The sequence below is a fragment of the Vicia villosa genome, linkage group LG2, assembly GCF_029867415.1.
Source record: "Vicia villosa cultivar HV-30 ecotype Madison, WI linkage group LG2, Vvil1.0, whole genome shotgun sequence".
Lineage (NCBI taxonomy): Eukaryota > Viridiplantae > Streptophyta > Magnoliopsida > Fabales > Fabaceae > Vicia > Vicia villosa.
In genome coordinates, this window is record NC_081181.1 from 160204891 (window position 1) to 160225215 (window position 20325).

Genomic DNA, 20325 nt, shown 5'->3' on the forward strand with positions numbered 1-20325 from the left:
TTGTAGTAATTTGTGAAATTACTATGATAAATGTTTAACTTAACTAAAAAAAATTAAACAAACACCATTTTTTTATATTGTAACATATATAAATAGTTTCCAATCATAAAATTATTAACTTACCATAATTTCAAATTTTCATATCATTAATTATATTTTAATATGTATTCATACATGTTATTGTAATTAATATATTAGATTTTAAAAAAAAATAGAGTACATGTGTTAGTCATATATTTGTTAATCTTTGTAGAAATAAAAGTATAGGTATTAAATTATATATTTAAATTAAGAACTATTAATTAATATAAAAAAAATATTACTTCAGCGATTTAATTGCAATTTTTTAATTCAATTTGTAGAGATAATATTTTAAAAAGTTTAATGATGTAAAAATAATTTAAATTAAAATAAATAAATATTTGTAGGTTCAACCTAGGCATCATTGGATTGATAAGGTGTGATCTTTTAAAATCAATCAACTATTAACAAAAACCGTCTCTTCAATGCTTTGAAAAGTGAAAATATTGTCTTCTCTTATCTCATGAAAAGTAACGTACAAAATACTCTACTACAAATACATGAAACATCATTCAATGAAATTAAATAAATGGAAATGAGTATAAATAAATGGAAATGAGTAGAGTAATTAAAAATTATTTAATGTTGTATTAAATAATCAATAATTTAGTCTTTTAATAATAAGATAATTATTTTATACTAATAGATAATACATTAAAGACAATACTTACACAAATCATTAAGATCATTAAGTGAAAAAAAAGGAAATTTTAGACAACAACAAAATAATAATAAAACTTGCTTTTTTTGATAACATGTTATCAAATTAAATAATACATGATACACTTTCCGACAGTAACATAGCTACTTCATGTGTTAGCAAGAACTAAGCATAAAGTTAAAGAAATCAAAGAAAATTACAATAAATAGGAGTCTAATTTTCCATTTAAAAGTTTTGCTTTAAATTAAAAATAATTTCAATTAAAATATTAGATACATGAAAAGTTAAAAAAACAACACATTTTTCCCGTGGATTTACACAGATTTTGGCATGGATACTCGTGCGTTCACACGGCACTGGTGTATTACTTGTGCATTCCAACAATAATATTTTTTTTATGATGTGAAAGATCAAACAATGTTGTAACCACAGAACATACTAAGGACTTTCTTACCAAGTATTTTTCCCGTTATAATCAATAGAAAACTTATTCTCGTTTACATCAATAAAACTCGTGTGTACGCACGGGTTCTGGTGTGGTATGCACATATTTTCACAGATATAAATTGTCGTTTCTAAAAATATTTGTATCAGCGATACACTATTTTTTCATTAATATTATAAATCATTGTAAAATAAAATGGTTGATTTGAAGTGCACCATATATCAAAAAATAATATTAGAAAATTAGAAAGAATGATTATAAATTAAATACTCAATCAAAGTAATATTACATGCAACAATATTTAATAAATGATATTCAAATATATTCAAACAATTTTCAAAATGGGATAGTGATGAGTTGGTAGGGAAGAGAGAGAGTAGACAGGAGAGACTTGATTTGTATTTAAGGGTGGAGAGATAAAAAGTTGAATGATGTTTGTGAAGAGAGAGTTATGATTAATTAATGTGTCCTGATAGGATGCATCATCTGCTTTTTTAAAATAGACTGAGACACATGGGACAATATGTTAGCAATAGTACTTTTATCACAGTAAAAAAATAATACTATTAATATGCAATAAAAGAGTCAAGATTGAAATAATATATCTATGTTATTATGAACAATGTCAACATCAATCACGAAAAAGCAAATAGTCTAAGTGGTGTTATGTTTTTACACAAAAGTTAAATGAAAAATTGTTTGATTCAAATATGCTATGTTGTCCTAGTACATTGGAACATACATGATATAAGACTATCATTGTTTTTATCCAATTTTTTTTAAAGTCAAAATAGTATATCATCATTCATCATAATACAAAACTAAACAACATTTAAAATAAAACCAAATCCTCTCCAAGAACCTCATAAATTACGCATTAATCACAAATTCAAAAACAGGTCCTCTACTACTATCATCAAATTCAAATTCTTGCTTTATATATGGATCCTGCCATTTTCCAAGACAATGGTGTTTCATTATATGCTATTAACTGCAACTAATAAAAATTATTAATAACAAATATAAAAATTCATAACTCAACAATGTACTATAAAATTAAAATTTAATATCAATTATTTTATTTTAATAACTTTCTTTAGTACAATGATTATTATGTTTTAATGATCATTTATTATAGTAATTTTAAATATTTTAACTAATAATATATCAAATATTTTAAAATAATTTAGATTAAAAATAAAATAAGTATGTATGACTATTTATTTAATTTTAGATACATCTATCATATAATATTTAAAATTAACTATCAATCTTAAAAGAGAATAATTTTTTGCCATATAATCTTTCCAGTCTTCCATATCAATCTTTTTATCTTCTTTTGAATCAACCTCCTTCATTGTCTAAAAAAAGATCAAGTCAAGAAAATAATGAGATAAGAAGTAGATTGAGAAAAATATAGAAATTGAAGGAACACAAAAAATTCTTATTAACCTTTCATATAATAGATTCAACAATATCATTTAAAACTGTAGCATACGAATCAATCATAATAGTCAACACTTCTCCTTCAACTTTAATATGTCATTATGTACAAAAAAAAGATAATAAGATGGTGAAAAAGGTAGAATAAAAATACATAATTAAAATACTTATATAAATTCATACTCAATCAAAATTAATATTTTGTAAACAAAACAGAAAAAATTAGGATAAATTATAACATTCAAGTAAATCAAATATCCACAAATATTTTGTATTAATATATTTTAGGAGTTCTGAAGACCTAGCCATCCAGTAAGAATGGGAGAAAAAAAATAAAATGCACTAAATTTATGTTGGTGAGTGAATGCACACGTTAGAAAAGAGTAGATTAATAGTAGTAGCATAAGAACATACCAGAACATGTCTGACCAAGAATAGAGAGGAATATTTGTTCAAATCCCTATCAAGCATTAGATATGCTTCATCATAAAAAGAGGAATGAAAGGTGTGGAAGTAAAGTAAATATGTATAGACATACTCCTGTTGCTTATATTTCATTAAAAAATAAGTATATTTGACTTATTTAATTTTGCAATAAAATTTTATTTATAGTATTAACTTGATTCAGGGATTTATATGCTTCCAAGGTAAGAAAATGTTGTTGGATTACCTTGTTGACTTCAAATGCATGTGTCTCGTGAACATGATGATAATTTGCGGTGTTGAGGCCATAGACCAACCATAGTGCTTATCTTATGCTCATAATAACATATTTCATGCCTACATCATTGATATGAATTATGAAGATTAATTACTTTCTTAATTTTAGAGTTAGTGTTACATTAATTTCCCCCCGCAATTAATCTAATCGTTAGACAGGGTGAGAGAGATAGCTCAGCTGGCGCTTAATAGTTGAGTTAATTACTTTATAAGCTATTTCTGTGTAATCAATATATTGGTGAACTCTCTTGTATATTTCACATTCAACTCATAAATCAATATAAAATTAATAATTTATATTTGAATCCATCTATCACCCCTCAAGTATGAACTCTTAGTCTTACCTTCTAAAACATGTCATTATCCTAAACCAAATCGAATTAAGACTTTAATACCATGTTATTCATAATCAAGTGATTAACCTCAAATAATTAATAAATTATAGTAAGAATGAACAGGTCGAAAGAACTTGAGTTTAAAATTTGACTAAAACAAATACTGATTAAATTTCATTTACTTTCAATCAAAATCTTGGATTATCCGAACTAATTCCTTCCACTCAAAACTGCATGATTAAAGAAAAAAAAAGACCACGTTATTCTATTTGCACAATCATTTTTTTCCTACCCCAAATAAGTAAAACAGAATAGCTTATTTGGTGGCTAATAAATACTCTATGTATAGTTTCTTCTTTTTTAACTTTAATTATCTAAGACCAAATGTACTTCAGATGCAACCTCCACCAGATCTTCAACCCCATTCAAGCTTGTCATAAATGAAATTCTCTTTCATAAAAAAAAACAGTTTATTTTTTCCTTTATTATAGATCAGGTGTTAATGCTTGTCTCAGATAAGCCAATGCTAGAGAGCCAGTTAGCATGTTCTACCTATATATGGCATTGATTGCTAAAACAGATAGACCAAGAGAAAAGGAATTATGAGAATCTATTAGAATGATTTTGTATGTAAAGAAGTAAAACCAAATTTGCTCGCTGTCACCTAAAGTCAAGTAAATTATTGTGTTTGAACTAGTATACGTTACTATTTGTTTTATTCCTTTGAACATTATTGTTTTATTTTCTATTTTATTTTAGTTATACTACCTCTGGTCCTATTTATAAGAAAAGATTCCTTTTTCAGATACATTGAATAAATAATGGATCTGGACAATATGTTGTCCAGATACATTATTTATTCAATGTATCTAAAAATAGAATTTTTTTTATAAATAGGACCAGAGGGAGTATTATTTAAAAGTAATTGATATGTGTAGACCAAAATATTTCAATAATATATTGGAAGATTGAATAATATACATGTGTCGTGAGCTTTTTGGTCCATCGGTTCTTTTTCAATTTGGTTAGACGTCGAGAAAGAAGAAAAAAGGGTGGTACTTGCAAAAAGCTAATGTTTCTGTAACTTAGTTTTGGACAACAAAGTTGAGACAATTGGGCCACTGAAAGGATCCATCACATGAAGGAGAGCAAGAGCAAGAGAAAAGAGATTATGTGGTTTCCATATGGTTTTTTGATAATGAAAAATCTTGGAGCACATTGGCTTCAATATTGAGGTTGAGGAATCCTTGAAAAACTTTGCAAGAATTGGAAATGTTGTAGTAGGGCATATGCGGGTTGAGATCAACAAAGAAGTGTAGACCCGAAATCCTCCCAAAGTCAGAAAATACGCTCAAAGTCAATAAGCTCAGCTACAAGCACCCCAACAAGAAAGTCCTTCAACTCTAGAGGATTTTGATTATGAAATGCCTCAGACTTCTCCGACTCAAGCTCTCTTCCACTATATCATTAAAGAGAAAATAAGTGATAGCAAGAAGATCAACTATCTGGCGTGTCGGCTCACTCAAATGCCTCTACAATTAGAGTTGTTCAATGATGATGATAGGGACATTGAGTAGTATTCACTTGTTTTCTCTCTTGTTTTCTTTGTGTGTTGCTTGTTTTATTTTTCTTGCATTTGTTCCCTTTGTAATAGTCTTTCCTTATAAAAAAAGGGAGGGAAGGGTTATAACTGTTTCTAAAGAAGATGAAACTAAGACTGGAGAAGTTTTGAATGAAACTTGACCTACTACAGCAAAAACTTTGGAATAACGTGTATAATAATGGATTAAGGATATCCTTTTATAAGGTAAGAAAACATAGATCACATAGGCTATGATTACCTTTTGTTACGTACACACCAACAGTTACAAAATGAATTGTCACACGTCTAATGTCCTGACACGTGTTACCAAACCAAGGGTCCTTTGCAGACTTAGCTTCCTAGGATGGATCCATCATGAGAAAGCATTTAATGTTGCACATGATGCCCTAGGTGACACTTGAATCACTCGCCCCATGTTAGGCTTAAGGGACTTGTCCCACGCTTCACTTAAGGGACTCGCCCCATGCTTCGCTAAGGGATTCGCCCCACGCTTTGCTTGAGGGGATTCACCACATGTTTCACTTAAGGGAATCGTCCATACTTCGCTTAAGAGACGCGCCACATGCTTTGCATGAGGGACTTTCCCCATGCGTTGTTTGAGGGACTCGCCTCACGTTTTCCTTGAGGAATTCTCCCCATGTTTCGCTTGAGGGACTCAATCTATGCTTCGATTGAGGGATTCGCCCCATGCTTTGTTTGAGGAACTTTCGAAATTTTAGGACGACGATATGCCATAGTTAAATCACTTTGTCATTTTCAAGACCTCGTGATTGAGAGAATGTTGACTGAGATAATTTATTTGGGCTTAAATAAGGGATGAATCAGGCTAGGGGGTAGAAAGGGGCTTAAAAGCTAGAAGTAGGCTAGTCACTTAAAATGAGCTTGGGCGCCTGAAGGGGTGAGGTCACCTGAAGGGAATGACGATCCTCTTGATCGAGCTTGAATCCACCACCTATAATCTGCCCCACTTATCACACCTAGTTTATGAGGAATAACAATCGAAGGATGTTAGTGAAGGAGGAAAACTATCTCCCCATGATTTGGAGGAGAACGAGTCTTCTCTATCCCCACATTCTTTATGATGGAACTATGGAAACCGCTACTAACTAAGCCCACAAAATCTTTATAAATGCCATAACCTAGAAAGTCGAAAAGATAGATACAAATTTCAGAGAAAAATCAAATATTCTCTCGTAATCACCACATGAACATATTTTCCTTCTCTCATTATTGTACTTTTAACAATTTTTCAAATTTTCAATCATTCAATCAAATTTTAATATCTACAAGTGAGATACACATAGAATATGAGGAATTGATACACATGATACACCTCATGGAGAGATCTCGTGATGCACCTCTTCATCTATTTGTTGACAAAAAAACATTTCAATAAATCTATTTTATTTTCTATTTCTTTAACCATACATGTTTGCATAGAACCCTAAACCCATTATTATACAGATTCAATTGACTCAAACAATATTGAACTTTCCAACAATGAAATATTGGAAATGAATTCTAACATGAATTCAAGGGTGCTTGTAAACAAACATAATATTTACTTAACAACCAACTAAAAGTTTACCAATAAAAGATAATCTATGAGTTTATCGATGAAAAAAAAATGTAACTATGTCGGTAGATTATGGTCAAATTGAATGTGATAAATTTTGATGAGCTTTGCCAAATTTATAATATGGTTATATGAAATGTGAAAATCATCTGATCAGTGTGACTATTTTATCCAATTTTACAAGTCACACAATTTTCTTTGTGTAGTAACTAAGTAACACCTTTTTTGAATATAAACATTTGTATTATCAACTCATTAATGAAGCCAAACTTGTTTGAAAGAGATATCAATATAGAGAAAGGTACAACAACCGTGAATCCCATAATGGAATAAAGAAAAAGGAGACAGAAAAGAAAAAGAAGGAAAGATAATAACTACCAAACCAAAAAAAGAAAAACTATTAGAGATGACACTATTCAAGTCTTTATACTTTAATGGTGTCGACAAGTTTAATAAAACACTAATTTTGATGTTTCTTGCTTATATATTTAATAAATTTAACAGGGTCTTCGACACACATCCGACTCATGTTATTTGACCTTCATTTATCCATCTAATATTTTATTTATTTATATAATATTAAAAGAATTACAAATATTTTAATCAAATTAATATTTTCAATTCTTCATTAATAACATTATTTATTATCCGTCTTATATGTATATGAGATTCGTTAAAAATAATGTATAAGGTTTTTTGAAGTAAAGAAAAAAAAATATTTTTTAAATATTTGTCTAAATTGTTTGACAAGTGTTATATGTATGATATGAGTGTCAGACACCGATTCAAAGAGTAACGAAACAAAGAAAAAACATTTTTTAGAGACATTTATTTGATTTTTTGATTCTTGTCTAATTTTTTTAACACGTGTTATATAAGTGTCATACAAGTATACAATAGTGATATGTGTCAGACACCACAACACACCTGCTCCTTGAAGTGCTCCTGCTTCGTGGATGATATATGATATCGTTCCAACATGACCGAAAGTCCAATAATTGAAATGTTCTATCTATTATCAATTCAAAATTACAAGGTACTGGAGGCATATTGCACATGCTACCTATAGATCGTACTCGATTCACACCACGAACGGTTACTCAATATTTAATATCATCTAACGATTTTTCGCATACAATACCAAAAACCAAAGAGATCTCCAATTGCTCCTCGTATATTAGAGATTACACATAAGACCTGAGATATATTTTAACTATAATTTACTCGTACGTTATTTTTTCACTTAGTAATTAACTGAAACGTTGAATGTTAATTTTGCAGATTCATTATTTCTTTACCGTAACGAAATCTTACTACACCGCATATAGATTTCATTGCATTTTTTCAGAGCAAAAGATATGTTATAGTATTCAATTTAAATATGAACTTTATAATACAGATATTTAGTTAAGAATAATGTGTCTATACATAGGGGTGTTCACGGTGTGGTTTGAGCGACTTTGACGCAAAAAATTATCCGAACCGCAAGAAAAAAAATATGCTGTTTAGTTTGGTTCGATTGACTTTTAGAAATAAAACTTAACCAACTCAAAATAAACCAATGCAGTTTGGTTCGGTTCCGTTGGTTTGATTTTTTTCAAAAAATTTATTGAGCCATACATACACATATAAATGAAAACGCAACTTTGTACGTAATCATCCATACATAACTAAATAACAATTAAACTCATTATATTTGGACCACAACTTCCTATTTAATATGTAAAAATCATATTAGAATAAAGTGAAATAAGAAACATAAAATAATATTAAAAATATTATAATAAAACAAAAATTAGAGGAGTTGAGTGATTAGTGAAGATGAAAAAGAAAGAACAAAAGAGATGAGAGTTCAGAGAAGAAGAAATGTGATACAAACGAAATTAAATGAGAGAACATTAGTATAAAAATGAAAAGATGAAAATAAAGAAAGAATATAAGAGAGTAGAGATTAAAGAAGATGAAACAATATGTATTTGGAGAAGAATGTGATATACTGCTAGGTAAGGTTTGAGAAGACTGGAATTGAAATTTTAAGTGTGAGTAAGAGAAAATCGTTCGTAATCATTAAGTTAAGATATAATAGATTTGAGTTTGGGTTGAATGTAAGTTAAGTGAAATTTAAATTGTAACATAATATAATTTGATTCGATTTATAAAATACAAATAGTAAACCGAAACAAACCGCACGATTTTGTTAAATAACTCAAATACCTCCGAAGGAAATCATTTTTTGCAATATTCAATATAGTTTGGTTAGATTTAGAGTTTTTCTATTGGGTTAGTCAAGGTTTAAAAACCCCTGGTCATACATATCCACCAATAAGGCATAGGCACATAGATAAAAAGAGGGATGTTTGGTTTCAATAAATAGAGACCAAAGTGGGTCAAAAAAACAAACGTCGTGTTCAGGCAAAATCCATGTGCCCACATGGATGATTGAGAGATACAAATTTTCACAAACTCCAACATTTTATTTATCCTTAATTATGTTAATGTTTTTGTTAGATTAAACATCCACAGACACCCACCATTATATTTATGAATTCTCCAAAACAAGTAGCAAACACAATCTGACCCACCAATGAAAATTTCCTCAAAACAAACACTTGAATCCAAAGTTTGCAACTTTTAGTGTTTCTAACTAGTTCTAGCACCAAAAGGAGTAAAGGGTGTTTTTTATTTTTATTTTTTGAGTTTTGAGAATGAAGAAGAGTGAGAGTGGTGAATATGTGAGAGCAGATCAAATAGATCTCAAGAGTTTAGATGAACAATTGCAGAGGCATCTTAGTAGAGCATGGACTATGGAGAAGAAGAATAAGGAGAAAGAAGATGAAGGTGGTGAAGTTGTAGGAAGGTCTTCTTCTAATAATACTAGACAAGAATGGGAGATTGATCCTTCTAAACTTATCATCAAAACTGTCATTGCTCGTGGTACTTTTGGGACTGTTCATCGTGGTGTTTATGATGGTCTTGATGTTGCTGGTATATTCCCCATTGCACTATCTTTCTAATTTTATGCATACTTGTTGTTTGTGTTTTTGTTTGAACAACAATCATGGTTTATTAGTAAACAAATATTGAAAATGTTAGCAGAGAATGTACTAGTTTGATTACGTAGTTCGGTCAATTGTGTCTATCTCTGAGTCTAGAGTTGCTAGATTGCCTTTCTATTATTTAAATTTAAGGTTTATTGATATCAAATTGTGTTTAAATTCTCCCCAGTTCATAATCACAGTCATATCCAACATTTTGTGTTTGTGTGTGTGTTTTCCATTTGTTTCTTATACCATTTTGTTCACTTGGAGAATCTTATGTATAGACAAGTTTTAAGTTGTGGTCACGCTGCTGCGATTCTTAATATTGCAGAAAATCGTATTCAAATGAGACTATTGCAACCTTTGTTGTTGCAGAGACTTGAATAAACTTTGATGTTGTTGTGCAAATGAGAATTTTATCTAACTAAATCATATTCGAAATATGGACGAAAAAAGCTTGTTTTTGTTCAAGGTCTTGGCTTTAAATGAATGTATAATAGAGAATCTTGAAGAGTTTGGTTTGAATTTTTTTTTTTTGTTTTAGTGTTAATTTTGCAGTTTTTTCAACTTTGTCAAGTAGTACTTGTAATTGTGATTTCATTATGCTTATATCTATTTTACAATAAAAAACATTTTCTGCTTTTTTGTTCTTTAAAGAACCATGTTAGTTAGTTGAAAGAGTTTGATATTTTTTTTTATCAATTTTGGACTGCAATATTGAAACTTTCTAAATCAAGATTTAGAAAAATCTGTGATTCACAAGATTCAGTACTATCCTTTGCCTTTTTTTCTTTCCTAAAACTCACAAGATCCACTTGACTTGACAGTTGTGTCCATGAACTTTATTATTCTTCTCTCCTTTTTTGAACTTTCTTGTGTTTTTGATTTATTACTGATAGACACCTGATTTTTCTACCACAAGGTCTTGTAAAGATTGAAAATAAAAATTAAAAAAATAATAATAAAAATGAAAATTATTTCATGCTAATGACATGTGATTATGTTGCCACATACATTTCTGACTCATAAAAATGTTTATCAATAATACTAATCACCTTTTTAAGTTTTCACGATTTTCATGATGTTCTAAGTAAAACACTATCATCTTAAGCTTCATGGATGCTAGCTAAACTTGTTAACTCTGCAACCTTCTCGTCAGACGATTCAATATGAAGAAACTTATCTTTTCATTTTGCTTTCGCAGTTAAGCTTCTTGATTGGGGGGAAGAGGGACATCGGTCAGATGCTGAAATTGCCTCATTGAGAGCAGCTTTTACGCAAGAAGTTGCTGTTTGGCACAAGCTTGACCATCCTAATGTAACCAAGGTAATAGTGTACTATGGCCGGTTTATTTCCTTCATTTTCTATTACAAATGAAACATGTGAAATTTTTTGCATTGGCATTTTCATTAGATTCAAACATTCATGTTTGATTTTTCTTATCGGCGTATAATGTAAAATCGGTTTTTTGTAGTTTCTTGGTGCAACAATGGGAACATCAGACCTACAGATACAAACAGAAACCGGTCATATAGGCATGCCGAGTAATCTTTGTTGTGTTGTTGTTGAGTATTGTCCTGGTGGTGCTTTGAAGTCGTATCTAATTAAAAACCGAAGAAGGAAGCTTGCTTTTAAAGTGGTTGTTCAACTAGCTCTTGACCTTGCAAGAGGGTTCAATCCATATGCCTAATCTATGTCATTATAAGTTTTAACATGATAATGATTTTTCTTTCTATAAGCCTAAGAATCATTCATATTTTCTTACTTTAATAGGTTGAGTTATCTCCACATAAAGAAGATTGTCCATAGAGATGTTAAAACAGAAAATATGCTTCTAGACAAGTCACGCACGTTGAAAATCGCTGATTTTGGTGTAGCTCGTATTGAAGCTTCGAATCCTCATGACATGACTGGTGAAACTGGAACGCTTGGTTACATGGCTCCTGAGGTACATACATTTTTTTTCCATTGAGAACATCTCTTATGCAGCGATATTGTCCTGTGAGTGTGAGCTCGCATTTGCTTCGATCCTAGATATTACAGAACGTTGCGGTCAAATGCAATTGATGTGGCCTAAATCCTGCCCGCGCATACATAAAGTGGTCTTATTTTTGAACCATTATAAAGTGGTTTAGTTTTGCAAAAGTGTCAAGTTGTTCCTATTATGTTTGAATCGCTTCAGATCATAAACTTACCTGAAGAAATATTTGCAGGTTCTAAATGGTAGTGCATACAATAGAAAATGTGATGTGTATAGTTTCGGAATATGCTTATGGGAGATATACTGCTGTGACATGCCATATCCTGATCTCAGTTTCTCAGAAGTAACATCTGCTGTTGTAAGACAGGTAAGTGAAATGTATCAAACAGCTTTTACTGCCATAAATTAACATATTTTCGGTAAGAAACTTGAAAAACTACACAGAAAACTATTAGGAGCGATTGTTTCAAGGTATAAAATCACTTTACCCGGAACGATATTCCTTGTTCCTCGAAAACTATTAGGTCTTATACAAATACAATGATGTCTAAGGTTGAGCATTGACAAGTCCAATATACTTGTTTTTACTTCAGAATCTAAGGCCAGAGATTCCGCGATGTTGTCCAAGCTCACTGGCGAACGTGATGAAAAGATGTTGGGATGCTAATCCCGATAAGAGGCCAGAGATGGATGAAGTTGTCATCATGTTGGAAGCCATCGACACTTCAAAGGGTGGAGGTATGATCCCTGTCGATCAGCCACAAAGTTGTTTATGTTTCCGCAAGTATAGAGGACCTTGAAAGATTTACCACTATCAAGCAAAGCAAGCAATAGAGAAGGAAGAATCAAGATGGAATACACAAAAAGAAGTGAGTGAAAAGCATAGTTAATGAAGAGCTCTACCATTACTTTGTTACTTTGTTAGGCTATAGTTTTTGTAAAGCTAATTTGTACTCTTCATTTTCATTCCAACCATTTTTATAATATGTTTTTCTCTATGTAAGTTGTAACACTTGATAGTAGTAGCATGGATTGTTCCAACACTAATATCAAGTTCCTCATGGTTCCATTTGATGTGATCTATGTTTTTATGAGTATGAATCGAATGCGATGCTCTGAAGTTTACAACACTCACACATTTTGCGTACAACCCACTTGCCTGTACCTGTTTTGACTAGATTTGATTATAAACATGTGACCTATAATATAAAATTTGAAATAAGTTTACAATTTGCACTTAAAAGTTGGTTTGTATCCAAGTCTTTGTTAGGATATATGATGAAACTAGTCTTTGCAAGGTTAGAATAATCCTCATCTTGAGTTAGCTTTTGAATTGAGTTAGGCCTAACTCCATATTTAGTGTATAATATCAAAAACGAAATCTGTTATACGATATCTTAAACAATATTTGCATGCAATTTTCGATAGAAACTCATTGAAGCTGATAACCTCGGTTTGACATTAGGTGATCTCGTCGATTTGAAAGGTGCGTAAAGGTGTTATTTTCTTTAATAAGTTAGTTAATTTAGAACAATTGGCGAATCAAATTAAGTTTTCTTTTTAAACAATAAACAGACAATATATTATCTCTTCTCATAAGAATAGCCAAGTACATGAATGTCAGAAACTGTATTTCCTTACAAAAACAGTCATAATTTCATGGATGAATTGATTGAATAAAAGCTACAAGTCGTTTCCAATTCAGTCTAAGAAAAAAAACAGAATATATCTCAAGCTGTTTAACTCAATGCTAGATTCTGCTAACAGTGCAACAATCTACCTTCTCCAATAGCCTTGAAGGTTGAACCGAATGTCGATCGACCACTTGCGTCGCCGCGTATTTAATAGCCGGAGAACATAAACATTCCTTAACCAGCAATCTTGTAACTTGGATTCGCCAAGTTATCTATACCAGAAACAACTTGAATAGATTCTATGACATCACCAACCTTAAGGTCTGCTAAGAAATCTTCATTTTCTGTTACATAGCCAAAAACAGCATATCTACCATCCAATATATTGGCATTGCTCGGAGTTAGCTCACTTTCTTTCAATAGCCAAAATACTTGGCTAGAGCCAGAGTTGTCCTCAAATTCCTACTCAACAAACAAAAACGTAGTAAACGAACCGTTCGTTTGTTACAACTATTCTAGAAAAGTGATTAACATGCGTAAAGAATGGCCATTTCGAAGAATATACTCTTACCTCTCTTGCCATTGCCATTGTCCCAAATGCATTAAACGGAAGCTTTGTCTGAGCCTTGTATAGACCAAGCTCCTGTCCAAACGCATTAAACGTTAATTATTGGTATGCATTGTCAGTGTAAACAAGTTTTAGACAAGCATTCAATCAATCGAGGATTACCTCTAGAGTTTCTCCATAAACAGGCGCCTTTTCTCCCTCTACCATAATTTCTAAAGGCACAGTCCTTATTTTCTCGGTACTAGGATCGATAAAACCCTCGGCAGGACCTTCAGGGTCACCCGTTTGGACAACAAACCCGTCCGCTGCACAAAAAAGACAAAAACAAAACAAAAGAATACCATCTTGGTGAAATGTATATAACCAGAGCGCCTATTTTTGAAATCCATATACAAAATTGCATATTTCAATAATGAAAAAACAAAACCGTGCGCTAAATATTGGATTTATTACATCTCTGAATCTCCATGCCATCATAGAAGTGTCTTTCTACCAAGTCGACAAAATTGCCTGCAGTTACGGGGGCATTATAACCATCAAGAACTATGTGAAAAACACATTCCTCCACGTTTGGATTGTCTTTAATCTTGACCTTCATATCTACAGCTGCTCTCCCTTTCAATAAAGGCATGTTTCGGTATTCCTCAGGCACTTCGTATGGAAATCCGTCTACCATGTCTTCTTCAATACTGCAGAAATGCAATGCCCCAGGAACATCTCAGCTGCAGTCAATCAAAGGCTATATATGAGGATTGATGTTTTTGTCGGTTTATTAAACCAGTGATCTAAAGGCCACAAACAAATCATGTCGTCAAAATTTCATTGGCCGATAGTTAGTCCAACATTATGATAACCAGAACAACTTAACTAATCATCCACTGGTTAGAACAATAGCATAGTTTGTTGACTAGGTAGACGTTTAGTCGAGGTTTATTGACTTGGCCTAATGGGTATACGTTAACACCTATAGTATATTTAAGGACTATAGAGCAATTTATCGATTAGAACAATTGCTTATTCTTACTGAGAAAATCGAGGGAAGGATAGGGTCTATATGTGGTTTATGCAGGTGATTTAGTAATCAAGAGATACTCACCCTCCAACATATTGAAGAAGTTCTTTCTGTTTTGGTCCAACAGAGCTTCGATTCCTATCTTGTAATATCAGTTCAAACTCATCGATACCAGCTTCCAGCTTATCAAGTAGTTCGATTCCATGTTCTTTCTTTGACTCAGCTAAACCCGATACAATTAAAGTCTTCCCTTGCTTGAGAGCTCGAGAAGCCTGCCTCAAATTCTGCATATTACGTAAAATAACTCAGTTTCTATCCTTATAGAAAAGTTAAACGATTACCATCGAGCTGATACCACAAAGACACTAGGGAAATGTAAAACCTCTAAATAAAAAGAATAGGAATCTTACTCTTTCGACAGAGTCAAGTGCCTTGACACCAGAAATCTTGAGACTCTCTGTAATATCTTCAAGCGGTTTTTGCACTTCTCTAATCGCCTTATTGTCAATAGGAAGCGCATATCTCAACAATGCACCGGGGTCCTTAATCGGCGGTCCAGATATCAATACAGACAAATCAGATAACGCAGAGTTAGCTGCTTGCGCATTGTTAGGCCATCCCAATGTAGGAACTCCCGTTATTAACCCGACCGCAAGTGCTATAGATATCACACTTTGCTTGATGCAAAATGACTTCCCTTTCTGCACAAAAACTTAACACAATAAGCTTTGTAATGATTCGAATCATACATAGCAATAATCTCAAGTCTGATTACAATACTTTCAAATCTAGGTTGGAATAAACTAATTATATACATGAACATAAAATGAATAAAAAAACACTAAAAATACAAATTTCATCTTCCAAACATCTATTCTAAACAAGATAAAGTCATTAAACTAAACTTTTTGCTAATGGGGTATCATATCTTCACATCAATGTGCATAATCCTCAGAATTTCAAAATAAAATTTGTTCTTAAGAAATATTCAGAATCAAATTGTGATTAAAAAAACAAATTTTTAAGAAACTTACATGTTTATGATCAAATTGAGAATGATGGGTTGGTGGTGGTTGGTAAGAGCAACGAGTAGTGAAAGTTCGAAGTCCAAGATTGGTATGAGAGAATGAGTAATTGAGAGGCTTAGAATGAGTATTGGAGTGAAACAAAATGGGGGTAGAGGCAAAGTTGGAACAGTAGTGACGAGGGATTATGGATGATGCCATTGAAATCACAGAGAAAGAGACAGACAATGGAAGTGGAAGTTAGAACATGGAATAGATAGATAAGGTTTTGAGCAATGTTTTGAGGTTTATGTTTTGTTATTATGTTGGTGGGAATGTCTTCATCCATTCATCTTGATACTCAGGATAAGATAGCATAACATTGGACCCGCTTAATAATATTGGATATATAAATCAATTTTATTTTATTTTAAAAAAAATACTAAATTAAATTATTATTTTTCCTATGTTCCCTCTATAAGTAGTTATATTCAAAATACAAACACTAAAGCTGTATTTGGATAACATAAAATAGAATACAACTGTCAAAATGGACTATCCGGTCTTAAACAGGCCGTCCCTAACAGATCCTGCTTTTTAGGGCTGGGTTAAAAAGACCCCGTGTAATATGAGCTCGAGATTTATTACCTGAGTCTGATCCTAGATGAGCTTCGGACTATCCGGTCCTAAATGGGCTTTTTATTTAAAACGAAGGGAGCATAGTAGAGTAGAATGAAGTAGAATAAAATGGAGTGGAATGAAAATTTTATTTCATTGTTAAAAAATTTTAAGATGGAAGAAGGCTAATTCTTTGTTCCTATTGGATGGGGAAAATATGGTGGTAAGTGATGGAATGAAATACATACCATTTCATTCCGCTCTATCCAATTTTAAATAATTCAAACAATAAAATACCATTTCATCCCATCACATACTGCTCTAGTCCATACGGTTCCTTAGTCCAAACAAAGCTTAAATGCCAATTTGTTTCCCAGGTGGAATGCCATCTAAATGTGTGTATGGTCAAAACTAATAATTTCAGCTTCTAAAAAATCACTTAAATATTATATTTGGAATGTGATAAAATTATCTCAAACGACAAATCAAACATATTGTTAATTAAACACATTGACAACGACGGAATATATGAGTTAACTTATTTGGTTAGATTCAACCATGGATTGGCATGCGTGACCATGCCACGTAGAGCAAATCTAGCTCAACTCAAGTTCTTTGATTTGTTTAGCTCAACTTGGACATTCTTCCTAGCTCGAGTTTTCACTTTGTTGAGATACACCAAAATCCTTCTAAAAGCTTTTCATATGGCATGTCACGTGGCTGGCATAGATGATGACGTTAGATGCATGTGCTCAACTCTAAGCTCATGTACGGAAGAGTGATGTAAGATGCACGTGCTCAACTCCCGTACGGAAGAATGACGTAAGTTGCACATGCTCAACTCCACGTTCCTATATGGACGAAATGTATGGACCTAAGAGATAAAACCCAATGGGTCTGAATAACATAGAAATGAGCCTTCTAGGTCAAGATGAGATGGACAATAAAAGACAAAGGCAGAGGAACAATGTAGGGGATTCTGAGTAATTTTCTGAGAGGATGTTTGTATTCTATCTAAGGTTTTTTTCTTCTATTGAGTATTTCTCTATAGGATCTATCTTGTGTTTAGATACGTGAACATTGGCGCCCGTCGTGAGGCTATGGTAAAACTTTCCAATGACCTAGCTCTATTTTCTACTTGCATACCACCATAGCACCATGAAGGCGATCCCAAACTACTTTTGGCTCGGTTAATAATGATGATTCTAACTCACAACTAGATCAACTTATGAAGGTTGTATGTGATCTTTAAGAGCGAAATATGGAACAACAACTGCGGAACAAGGAGCAGCAATATTGTCGACATGAAGCTCAAGTTCGGGAGGTCGAGCTTAAGCGAAAACTGGAGGAACGACAACTTGAACTTAAGGAACAAATGGAGGCCAGAAGAAGAAAGTTGAGACAATAGATTGAGCTATTGCGGAACAATGTCACCAAAATCAAAACAACTAGGTTGATGCCTAGGTTTTTTGGAGGAAATCCAAGGAATAATTATTCCTCGACACTTTTGAGAACCTACTATTGACTCTTATGACAAAATAACCAGCCCTCAAAGTCATATTTCAACATTCCAGATGCAAATGTTTATAATTGGAGCTGATGACGCGCTAATCTACAAATTTTTTGCAGGGACCTTGAAACATGTAGCTCATAAGTGGATTGCAGGGCTACTGACTAGGTCCATCACAAGCTTTAAAGACTTGGCAACTCGTTTCGTTGCACAATTTGTAGCAAACCGGAAGATCCTTTCTTAGTAGCCGACTTGTTCGATGTCTAACAACGCTGAACTGAATCTTTGAAGAGCTACATAACTCAGTTTAACAGTGCTACCCTCATTATCCCCACATCCTTCTTCAATCATTATGCCAAAATTGTTCAAACATGAGCAATATATGTCATTATCATTATTATCAAATTCGCTTGGTAATACACCACATGACGGTGCACACGTGTACTCTCCGTTAGCCACTACAACTAGGGGTAGAAATAGGCTGGGCCAAGCTAGGCTTTGCCAAGCCTGAACCTGGCCTGTCAAAAAAACTGAAGCCTAAGCCTGGCCTGTAGCCTGTCGTAGACTTATTTTTAGGCCCGAGTCTGGCCTTTTCGAAAGCCTCGTTTGCCTATTAGCCTACATAAAAGCCTATTTATTTTATACATATGTAAATAAGCAATTAAAATAATGTTTAAATAGACTACATAACTAAAAAAGCAAGAGACTAAAAATTTGTTTGTATTGACTTATTTTAACTTACCTATTAGCATAAGTTCTGTGAGACTATTTGTTTAAGAGAACTTATGAAAACAATGTTCATCACGTGTTTTTATCTTATTTTCAAAATGTCTTTACGATAATCAAGTTTTATTTATGTATTTTAATTCAAAGTACAAAATATAACGTAATGATAATAAAAAATTATTCATATTTATTTAAATAGGCCGGCTTGATAGGCTTAAAAGGCTTTGTTTAGGGCGTGAGGCCTAGCCTTTTAACTATACAGGCTTATAAAAAAGCTTAGGCCTTTTCTATTAAAAAAAATGTGTGGTCTGGCCTGAACCTGTATAGACTAGCCTGTAGGCCCCTGTTATCGACGTGACCTATTTCCACTCCTATCTACAACCTTAAAAAGTATGATTAATTCATTGACAAATGGAAATTCCTTGTTCTTAAATGGTTATAAAGAGGATTTTCTTGCATCTTCATAACCCATCACAAATAACAAACACCAACAAACATATCTAAATTTTTCTTATAACATACAAATTGTTTGTTCTCCTACCACTCATCAAGTGCTACGACAATATAGTTCATGTGATCCCACCCTAATTCAGTTATTTTCAAATAAGTTGTTGTCAAACTATCATACCTATTTTTTTTATTGAACTTTCTTATTAACTCGTGAAATAAAAAAAGAGAATTTCTTTGGCCACCTCCCAACCTTCTAGCTCACCTCTGGTGAAAAACTCAGAATACCCTTGACTTCGGAAATGAACTTCCGAAATGCAAGAAAAAGGTGTTTTCGGAGATGCATCTCCGAAAGCGCCTTTTTTTTTTATAAAAAAATTTGACTTATTTCGGAAATGCACTTCCGAAAACACCATTTCGGAAGTGCATTTCCAAAATACTGCGCGTTTTGCAGATTAAGCAAAACAGCCCCCTCCCCCTAATCATTTACCCTAATCTTCTTCCAAACTCACACCCCAAGAGATTTTTGTGCAAACCAGTTCCAAGCTACCTCAAAGGCTCCAACTACTTGCTCTATTACATTCAAAAGTCCTCAAATCCATTCAATCGGTAAGCATTTTGATTTTAAGATCTATGATTAAAATGTATATTAGGGTGTTTACAAATAGCATAAAATGTATTAGGTTAGGTTTATACTAATATTAAGGATGTTTAGAATGTGTAGACATAGGTTTGATGTTTGGTTTTGGGGTCTGCCATGAGAGTTGCAGAAAACTCCATCGCAGGGGTGTTTCGGAAGTTCATTTCCGAAAACACCTCCATCCCAATTTTCGAAAATGAACTTCCGAACTGTATCAGAATTTCAATTATTTTTGTTTCTTCTTTTGTCTCGCATATTAATCGATTTCAATTGTTTACATGAA

The 20325-nt window shown here is 32.4% G+C and overlaps 2 protein-coding genes across 2 annotated transcripts; one reads left to right on the forward strand and one right to left on the reverse strand.

Annotated features, from left to right (window-relative positions):
• The first annotated feature begins 9259 nt into the window (after positions 1–9259).
• Positions 9260–12962, forward strand: LOC131652747 (serine/threonine-protein kinase STY13-like). The gene is made up of 6 exons (XM_058922699.1): positions 9260–9849; positions 11107–11228; positions 11377–11573; positions 11676–11850; positions 12116–12250; positions 12477–12962. Exons 1-6 carry the CDS (start codon positions 9570–9572, stop codon positions 12681–12683), a joined length of 1116 nt encoding a protein of 371 aa, XP_058778682.1. The 5' UTR covers positions 9260–9569; the 3' UTR covers positions 12684–12962.
• Positions 12963–13435: 473 nt separating this feature from the next.
• Positions 13436–16437, reverse strand: LOC131652745 (peptidyl-prolyl cis-trans isomerase CYP38, chloroplastic-like). Its single transcript, XM_058922698.1, has 7 exons — positions 16132–16437; positions 15508–15798; positions 15182–15381; positions 14539–14774; positions 14248–14390; positions 14089–14160; positions 13436–13979 (listed from the first exon to the last, which is right to left on the reverse strand). Exons 1-7 carry the CDS (start codon positions 16321–16323, stop codon positions 13752–13754), a joined length of 1362 nt encoding a protein of 453 aa, XP_058778681.1. The 5' UTR covers positions 16324–16437; the 3' UTR covers positions 13436–13751.
• Between the last annotated feature and the right edge of the window lie 3888 nt (positions 16438–20325).